Here is a 10158-nt window from a genome sequence, read left to right as displayed (position 1 = left end):
TTGTGACGCTTAAATTTTTTAATTTGTTGACTTGGCTTTACAATTATGGACTACCATGTGTTGGTCTCTAACATAAAAGAAACCAAAATAAAACACATCAAGTTTGCAACGTGACAAAATGTGGAAAAGTTCAAGGAGTATAAGTCGTTTTGCAAGACTCCCTCTGTAAGGCACAGTTGGTGTGTATTTCACTTCCCTGTTACTACATGGTCTATTCTCGCTGCACTGACCTCTCCAACACATTCGCCATCTGGCTATAAATATAGCTACTGTTTTTTGTTTTTTTTCACACAGCAGCTGTTGGGATAGACCACATCTACGCATTGCTGATGTAGGACTCTTGCATAACAGCATATTGCTCTTTTATAAAGTCATAATTCACATACAAAAGTCAAAAAACCATTAAGCTCAGACTTAGCTTTTAATCCTGTTAACATTTGTAAACACAATAACTTGCAACAGTTGTCAAGCGACTTTCAATAAATAGTGTACATTAATAGTAATTATAAGCAATTAAGCAGCATTAAACAAGTGGGTTTTTTTCAAACTGAAGTAAATCAAACAATATGTCCCCAAAATGTCAGACAGAAGAAAACTGTGATTTTATAGCTACTGAGAAAGTTGTCACTTTAGGACAAACAAACTACGGAGTTGATAAAAGAAGTCTTCAGGTTTGCTACTGTTTTCTCGGCAGTGCCTATTCATGTAATCCCATGCACATCGTTTGCAGTAGTTGTAGAAATGGCTCTCTGCTTTCTCCAAAGTGCTGTTCAAGTCCAGTTTTCCCTGAAGACTGCAAAAAAAAAAAAAAGAGAAAGTGTTTTTAATACATCGAAAAGACAAACACATCCAAATGTGTCCAATAGGAGCCACAGGAGCGAACCTGCTGGTAAACTGGATTAGCTGCACATCATCTTGGCACCGAAGCAGGCACTCTCTGTTATCCAGCAGGATGGCTGCACAGATGAAGAGCTCGAAGGTGAAGTCTGTGTTGAAGGTTTGCCGTGGTGACTCTGATCTGTCCTCTGGAAACATCGCAAGGTGAAGATACAGCAACGTTAGGTGTTTTACGGGAAAACTGTGAGCACAATTATTCTGCTTTTTACCCGCGTTTCACCTGTGTAGTGTTTTTGGTCCAGTCTCTCCTGATATCGAGCGCGGTCGACCTGCTGTGAGATTAGCTCCAGATGGTCACAGCTCAGGATTTCAAACAAACGCAGTGCATCACTGTGTTCGAATTCTCTTTGAAAACCCAGCAGCAGCCACCTTAACACAAAGAATATGAACCATAGATTTAAAGATACGGTTTCACATTGAATGAAACAACAAAGTCATTAAAACAAAGTATGCGAAATATGTAAAATATGCTACAATGCTCTACCTGTGGCAAAATGTAAAACTTTCCATGTTGTCTTTGACTAGATGAGCATAAAGTGGAGGGTCCAGCTCCTTCAACAAAGCAGCCTCCAGCTCTGGAAAACAGTAAGTAAACATTTCCAGCTCAAGTCAAACTCATTCAAAACAAAAGACTTGATTTGAACTTTCAGATCAACATTCTACCACTCAGAAACTTTTCTGTTTGGCCATGAAGGGCAGACAGTAAATGTTCTACTGTTTCCTCCAGAACAAACACAATTTTCCGGGCTGGAAAATGTCATTTACTGTGTTTAACCACTAGAGGTCTCAAATGTATTTTGCAGTTGAAATTGGGGACAAAACATCATCACAAGATCTTGGGTACATACAGGTTTCATGAATTCATTTTTAGATTATGTGTAGCTCCATTATGTGAGAATAAACACCACCTTATACAGAGCCCAATATGAAAATAAAATTATACGATCATGCAATAACTAACCTGGTATAGACTATTAACACCCTCTTTAAAATAAATTTTGTTTAGTGAAACTTGAGAAAGGTGGAAATCTGAATTTTCTAAAAGGATTCTGATTACCTGATACTTTCAGGGTGCAGAAGGAGAGGCTCGGTCTTGGCAGCATTCATGTAAGAAGTGCTGCTGATGAAAGCTGCCTGACAGTGAGTGGTATATAAATTCACCAATCTGATACTCAGAGAGAGAGAGAGTCCAAATATTTTCTAGTGACTCTCCTCTGGTGTCTCCCCTTGTAGTTCTCAGATGGAGGAGCAATACCATAGAAAAACCTACAATTCAAATAAACCTTTCTATAATTTATATTTTCCAAAAGGTGCAATGCATATTTCTTTAAAATATCACAATGATGGCCCACAAAGGATTTACTGAAGGCTTTTTGTATAATGATTCCAAATATTTTGGAGGTCTGGTTATTTTTCTGAACTAACTTGTCAAAAGGTAACGTGAGAATCTTTAAGAAAAAAAGTGACTCTCGAAACAGTCTAAATTTTTCATACCAAGCATTTACATTTAAGGAGACCTTTCTAAATAGGGTTCTAAAATGAAAACACATTTACCTTCTTAAATAATTATATTAGGTTGTGTTGAGTCTGACAGAATAATGCAAGGGTGATTAATCATAATTCAAATCTTAAATAAGATTAGCACAATCTGAAGTCAACATACAAAACTATCATCATAAGGAGGAGTCTTAATAACATTTAAAGCAAGAAAAAAAGTTATGTCAAAAGAGACAGAAATACTGGTCGAAACAAATTATTTATGCTGGTGCTGTGATATTTACTACAAACAAAATTGCTTTTTCTGTCTGTTCATCTCACCTATTTTTCTGTGTAAGCCGTCAGCCATGAAATCCCTGGAGAACTTCTCCATGTAGGAGGAAAAACTCCAGAAGGTGTCCACCTCAGAGTCAAGGACCTCCAGGAACCTGCTGCACAGGTCATTCATTCCCTGGGCGTAGCTAACTTCTGCCGTAACAAAAAGGAGACAGAAAGTTATCAGAGGAAAAAATAAACTTTAGTTTGGGCTGATTCGGTCTGATTACCTGGATGAAAAGCAGCATAAGTGATGAGGATGTCTCTCAGGACCAACAGATTCCCTAAACCTTCATCTCTGCAGACAATAACAAGTGATTTGTGGAAGATCTGTAACGTTTCCAATGTCTCAGTATATTAGATACAAACTGTATATACACTCCTCCTGAAATTGCAAAAGGAATTGTGGAACCCCGGAAAAATGTACTATGACCAGTATTTAAAAGCAGAACAAAAACACAGATTTATTAGAGAAAAACCTGTGCAGGGGAGAGGATGTGTGAAGCCAGATGCTATCAGACAAACTCTCTCCTTACCTCATACAGAACATCAGTTTTTATACACATCTTTAGACGCCTAGGTGGCACGAAAACAATTCCTGGAAGTCAAATAAAACGACACCTCTTAGAACAAAGGTCAAGTGGAGCATGATGACAAAAGGAGCCTAGGCAAAAATTCAAACTGGGAGACTCGACCAGCTTCTCCACATCATCTAATCACCTGACCCTGCCGCAGCCAATCCGGACTGGAGCTCCACGCCGCTCCAGCCAATCGCCGTCCAAGGATGCCTTTAAAAGTTTAAGCTACCCTGGGGTCTTCCTGCTCGTCAGCCGTGCTTTGACCCACCTCCTCCCCATCTCCACCTTCACCATGATGGACGTCCTCCAGGATCCCCTGTCCTCTCCCTCTCCAGGCTCCGCTCCACCACCAGTTTCGGTCCCTGGGGGGGGAAGACTATCCCGAGCTCGCCGAGCAGACCTCCTGCTCACGGCGATCCTTCTGCCGGATCCAAGCGCCAAAGAACTTGTACCATTAAATCTTTTCAACTGCTATTTTCTTCTCTGTGTGAGTCTCTCCAGATTGAAATCGACTTATGCACAAAGCAAAGTGTGGTTTCCTGTAACCGCTTATTCACTTCACACCCCGAGAGTTTAATAGTTTAGATAAAGCAGATGCAAATACTATTGTATCTTTGTCAGCAGCCAGGTGTCTGTACAAAGATGAGGTGCTGGGCAGAAATACATTCAAAACGGAACAAGCTTTGACACCGTAAGCTGATTTACAAAAACCTTCACTTTGTGGTTGGTGTTTCCTGTCAGCGTCTTCCTGTAAGAGGAAGTTGCAGCTCTATGCAGAAAGGCACCTCAACTTTAATAAGTAAGATACAAATAATAAAAGTATACCAATTGAATGAATAACCTGGTTAATAAAAGTAATAACAGTGTGAATAATTATTTCATTCCACAGAATGTTTTTATTATTCTTTTCGGTTGTTGTTATTTATGACAATCTGCCCCACATCTTTTCCCCCCAATTAGAGAAGACTACAAACACTCCTTTAAAAGGGTCATGCATCATGTTAAGTATTTTTATTGTAATGTAGGGCATGTTTTAAACTGCAGATAAGTCCAGCAGCTGATTTAAACTAAGACATTTGGAATGATTTGTTTCAGGGAACAAACAGGTAAAAGGCAAGTTAGGCAGTAGTACTATGAGGTAGAAACAAACACAATAGTATTAGGATTCTAGCTGCTGGAATCATATTCTGCATAAAGGAATGTGAGAAAAGTCAGGTGTTATGAAAGGAAGGCACGGATATGCAGAAATACATTTTAAAAATGTATTTGCATTTAAAGCTTTAAGAAGCTCTTGTTCTTTCTGAATCTCAGGAAGTCATCACAACATGGCTCTTTTATTAATCCGTTAGCAACATTTTTACCAGTGTTGCACTGAGAAGTAGCTCCTATAATGAGCTCAGTAGAAGGCAAAGACAATCCCAGAGTCTAAATACAGAGGAGTGTGATTACTGACCAGAGGCAGGTGGTTGATTACAAAGTGCAGCTGGGAGAAAAGGTAAACAGACAGACTGAAGGAATATTAACAATAAACACAAAGAGGTTAAACTGGGAAAGAGAGCACTATCCGACCACTAGAATAACTGAAGAAAGCTAAATAGAAAAGAAAGAACATGTACGGCAAAACCTTTAAAACAAAAATGATGAGAATGAGAAATACTGAGCAATAATAAATACAGAGAACTGATATGAAAGGAACATAACTAGACCGAGAACATGTAAACCACAAAGAAATTATAAAATCCCAAACACACCAAATCATGACAGAAAATATCAGATTCAATAATAATAACATCCAAACAAACTGTAATCAGAGTTCTGGACACACACAAAAGTGTAACGAGTCCAGATTTTTGACAGTATCTGTCATGTATTTTCATGGGTACATTGGATAGACAAATAAATTGCATCAACACTCACTTGAACTCAAATTTACACTTGGACAGTAAATTGAGGATGCATGACTAATGTCAAACACGACATACCTTGTTCAAGTGAGACTTGAACTTGTGTCAAATGGTTTACTGTCACGAAATCTACCACCAAACATGAGTGGAGGAAAACAACTGTACATTTGTACATAAAATGGCAGTGGTGCTCCTTTGTCTTTGTGGCATTTCTACCTTCGGCTCATCAAAAAATGACTCGGCAGATTCACAAAAACGCAGAATTTGATTAAGACAAGAACAATAATTACAGAAACAAAAACTCACTGGTAGTAGCTCAGGTCTCTGTTTGTGCGCGGAACATCCTTGTCAATGATGCGTGTGGCTTCCCGCAGCTCTTCCAGGTCAAATGTGATGCGCTCAAACAGTATCTGTTAAAAATAAATGTAAAGACTGTGTTAATAAAAAGTTGTCCTGCTGTGCTTTGGAAAAACTTTCATATGCCTCGATGTTTTTAATAATTAGTCTCTTTAGATTTTTCTTCTTACTGCACATTGCAGCAGTGGATAAATGCCAAGTATAAGGATAATTATTCACATTTTAAAATTTTCAAAATAAAAGTCTAAAAATATGACATGCTTTTGAATTCACCGCCTTTGGCTCAATGCTATGCAGAATCCTTTTTTCCTGCAGTTGCAGCTTTAAGTCTTCTTTTGTCACAACCGTCTTTGGCTTGTGACAACATTCAGTTTAAAAAAAAAACTTATACTGATATTTTCAACATATTGAATTTCACAGCTTTCATCACTCCTTAATTGATGATGCGCTCAACTGATTTGGAGCTGCTCTGGTTGCAAACCACAGCAGCAAAATTCTTATCTTAGATAAAACTGGGTCACATGATTCACTGGCTGTAAGGTGATAGGGTTAATTTCTTTAAATTTTTTTATCTTTCAATTTATATGAATATCGCTTCATTTGATTTCAGCTTGTTATGTTTGAATAAAATTATGTTCTTGTCTATAAACTTTCTTTTTATGTAAAAAACAAAATAGGGCTGAAAGCAGGAAGCTGTTGGAATGAGACGACATGACCCAACATGAGCTGGCGCTACTTCACCTTCAGGGTTTAGGAGATGTCAAACAATACCTGAGTAAATAAATGACAGTTTGTTTAACATAATTAGATCCTGTTTGGTCGCTTTCATAAACAGATCAACTCACCACGCCCAGGTTAAAAGAGCGCAACTATTCTAAACGGTGAGGGTTAACCTACACCAACACATATAAGACATTTATACATATAAATAATAACTATGTCAACCTGAGCTTGAAGCTCCAAGAATGCCAGTCTGTCCTTCACCTCCTCAGACTGATCTTGGTCCTGCTGCTGGGTTTGTGCCTCCCTCTGGTCAAAGTATCGAACCGCTGCGAGCAACTCGGCTGGATCACATCAGCACAGGTGTTTGGGGGACAGAAAGGAAAATGTGGTGCAGGTGAGATAGACTGAGCGAAAAGGGGTCAGAGCAGAAATAAAAGTCCTCTGCTTCCCATTAATACGTTTGTGCATGTTTGGACCTTTACCATCAGTGCCGTTGAGCTGCATCCGCACCGCTGAGGGAAGAAACTGCTGCCACCTCCTTTTCATGACCTGGTAACGTACCAACAACTGTTCCTGCAGCAAAGACCGCTCCAGTGCGGTGGAGCTGCACGGGTACATGCCAAACAGGAAACGCCAAGCCAGGCCTCGCTCTGATGGAGACACACCACCTAGACCCAAATAAAAGATAGTTGAACCCGTCTAGTGAGAGGATATGAGAAGTACAACACTTCAGTTAACAAATGTAAACAAAATGTTAAGGAAGGTGTGTTCAAAGTGCAGTGTGTGAATCATTTGCAGTCTTTGAATGTAATTCAAGAAGGAAATACATTTCGCAGGCCAGCACAAGCGGTTGATACAGTTGAATATGTTTGGCTAGCCATTAAAAACCCTTGTAAAATGGATATGCTAGGGTAAAGCAGAAAGTGACACATGTCCTGTTCTTGTTCCTGGGAAAAAAAAATTATCCTAGATGAAATAAAAAATAAAAAATAAAAAAAAAAGTAAAAGAATTGATCCAAAAAAAAGTAGAAAATTGGATCTTCTTTTGGTTATCTTTAGGCAGAGCTGGAATACGAAGTTCAGTGAGATCTCAGAAACAGAGGGTAAGCTGTAACATTCCTGCTAACACACATGTGATGTGGTATCCCACAGCCTCTTTGGTAACTTCTGAGTTCAGGTGGAAGGTCCAACTTACACACTGCTGCATCCAGAGGTATTGTTGTGTGTTTAGCTCTCATACATTAACCGTTGAGATTTCTGTTCTCTTATATCAGAGATTCCTTAACGAATAGAAATAAATCCTATTATTTTATCACAGTGGTCACGCTGAGGTACTCCGCTCCCAGGGGAATCTGATGTACGTACAAAGAAATCTCAGACTTATTAGGAGAATGGTTTGACTGTGACTCAAACAAAATGCCTGAAGCAATGCATCACTTGACTTCCTGGTGTTGGGATCAAAGGGTCACAGTGCATCTCAACAGAGATAACATTTGTTGAATTCTTTAGACAGATGAATTCTTCATTTGTAAAGCATCTCTACATGCTTTACATATATTCTATTCATGTCTTTTGAATTCAGTGCAGGAATGCATCCTTATACTTATTAGGTTGATTATGTGAACATGACAGTGATGTGGAAAATCAGGCCTATAAATTAGATCTTTTACTTTAAGAATTTTTGAAGAAAGTTGTCAATTGATTTAAGAATAAATCAAATACTAATTTCTCTCAAAACAACAACAAATCAGAGAAGGTAATATAAAATATGGTCTCTTAATCTTTGCGGACCTTGCCTATGTTTTTTGAATATTTAAAGCAGTGAATAAAAAGATTAAATATGAAAGTTGTTTTGATAGTCATACTGTATAAATATAATTAGTAGTATATGCTTAGACCTCTATTGTTTAAACAGTTATCAGCAACAAAATACTAGAATATATGTTTTCATCTGGTCTTTAAAATTTGCTTACCTTAGCAAAAATTTAAATCTCAGAGGTTTCAGAAGTTTATTTGTATAAGACAATATCTACTAATAATGGATCAAAATCATTCCGCATCGATATAACAGGTCCAGCAATTTGGTGACGTGTTAGAAAGTTTGTTTTAATTTTGTTTTCTTTTTTTTAATTATTATTTATATAGCTTGCTATACCAGTAACCAAACCTCATGAAAAAGCATTGGCACAATGTAAAATTGTTGATAACGATGATACTGTAGATCAATATTGAGCTCACATGTATAACCTCTCAAGGTTTTTATCTGTGTGAAAAAGTGTTGTTGGTGCAGCTGCATCATAAATGAGCGAGCCGCACTTAAACAAAGACTCGCTTTTATTTGAAAAAAAAAAAGGTGGGTTTCTATAAACTTGATAGCCTAAAATCATATTTAAAACGGTTTAAGAATTAGATTTATCCATGAAACATATCATTATTATTCAAAAAATAAATAACTTTTCACTGTTGACCTAAACTTGCAATATTTTTTTCAGCTTTTAACCATGCTGTTAATACTTCTAGTGACCTACCGTTCTTGAAGATGTGCATCCTCAGTCTGGACTCGTCGACCCTCCCCTCTGCGTCCATGACCCCGGGTAAGGTAAGCCGTGAGGCGGATAGAGCGGGAGCGCTCACCGCTGCTACTCTCCTCCGAGGGGGGATCTCTGCCTGTTGTCGGCTCATGTTGCCCGGATCTTCCCTTACTGTCAGTGGCGGCTTCCCGTTAGAGTGCAAATCTTCCATGCATGTATGTAGATTTTGCGATCACGCACTAAAGTTTGCCGTGATCCCTGGAATTTTACTCCCAACATCTTATCTACGGGGATCAGCGCTAAAACGGGCCAAGCGTCAGCTCCCGCAGGGTCAAGATCCAGCCCACAAAAACACTCGAAATCTTCCCAGGGAGCTTTTTCAGCTCTGTTTTTTCCTCACATTCATGCAACTGGGAGTCATATGACTGTACCTTTAAAGTTTAGCCCACATTCCAGGTGGAGTCCCTCCTTATGATCCAAAGTTCACTAGGGAGTTGCATGGATGTCGAACTGCCCCCATCTAGTGGCTTTACGATGTAATTACACACTGAAAATAATTTGATAGAAGTATTTACAGAGAGGCATACACAAGAAATGCATTATACAAATTTGTATTTAATAACCAAACAAAACAAAAAATAGAAAAAAACAGTATTGTAACTGATTTCCAATATATGGAGGATCAACACTGACATAATTAATTATGGCCTATAGTTGTTTAACCCCTGCAGCACATAACAGTGAATATATGAAACCTTGAATAAATTTATTGACGTCCTCATTACAAGATTTTTTTGAGGGGAGAAAAGGTTGTGGTATGAAGGTAAATTTAATAGAATCTGAAAAAAAAAATACTAAGGACAAATGGTCTTTACAGAATCCTGACTGTAAAAATGTGTCTAAAGAAAACATTAGTTTGCCTACATTATCGATATCTTGAAAGCTCAACTTTTTTAATGCTAGGTGGGGTTTTTGTTGTTGTTTTGGTGTTTTAAGGAGTCATAGTTCAGTGGTAGATGATTTAAAAATCACTTTGTCAAAGCCATAAAGACTGAGGAAATACTACTCAGCATCAACATCTGGTTGTTTGCAGAAGGTCAGGGTTAGCCTTAAAAAATCTTTGACAGAAAAAATGAATGAGTACAAATATATGCCAGTCTTTGCAGATCTTCTTTTGTAAAATGAAAAAAACCCTATGTGTTACCCAATGTATCATGTTATGTAACTTTGACCTTTTTCATCTTGACTCATTTTTACGTAAATTATGGATATTTCCCCACTTCCTGAGTCATCGATTTCTATGGAAAACAAATTGCATGAACAAAAATGCTGACATATTTCTTCGCAGTTCAAGTC

At 38.0% G+C, this 10158-nt stretch overlaps 1 protein-coding gene across 1 annotated transcript; it reads right to left on the bottom strand.

Annotated features, from left to right (window-relative positions):
• On the bottom strand, positions 1 to 9203 carry si:dkey-238d18.4 (TBC1 domain family member 15). Its single transcript, XM_044117484.1, has 10 exons — positions 8800 to 9203; positions 6754 to 6939; positions 6494 to 6612; positions 5498 to 5601; positions 2940 to 3007; positions 2716 to 2862; positions 1382 to 1472; positions 1118 to 1266; positions 884 to 1025; positions 1 to 793 (listed from the first exon to the last, which is right to left on the bottom strand). The coding sequence occupies exons 1-10, from the start codon at positions 9011 to 9013 to the stop codon at positions 625 to 627; spliced, it is 1389 nt and encodes a 462-aa protein (XP_043973419.1). The 5' UTR covers positions 9014 to 9203; the 3' UTR covers positions 1 to 624.
• Between the last annotated feature and the right edge of the window lie 955 nt (positions 9204 to 10158).

This window comes from Gambusia affinis, linkage group LG05 (genome assembly GCF_019740435.1).
Source record: "Gambusia affinis linkage group LG05, SWU_Gaff_1.0, whole genome shotgun sequence".
NCBI lineage: Eukaryota > Metazoa > Chordata > Actinopteri > Cyprinodontiformes > Poeciliidae > Gambusia > Gambusia affinis.
The sequence above is the reverse complement of the archived record's forward strand: the minus strand, read 5'-3'. Positions and strand labels throughout refer to the sequence as shown.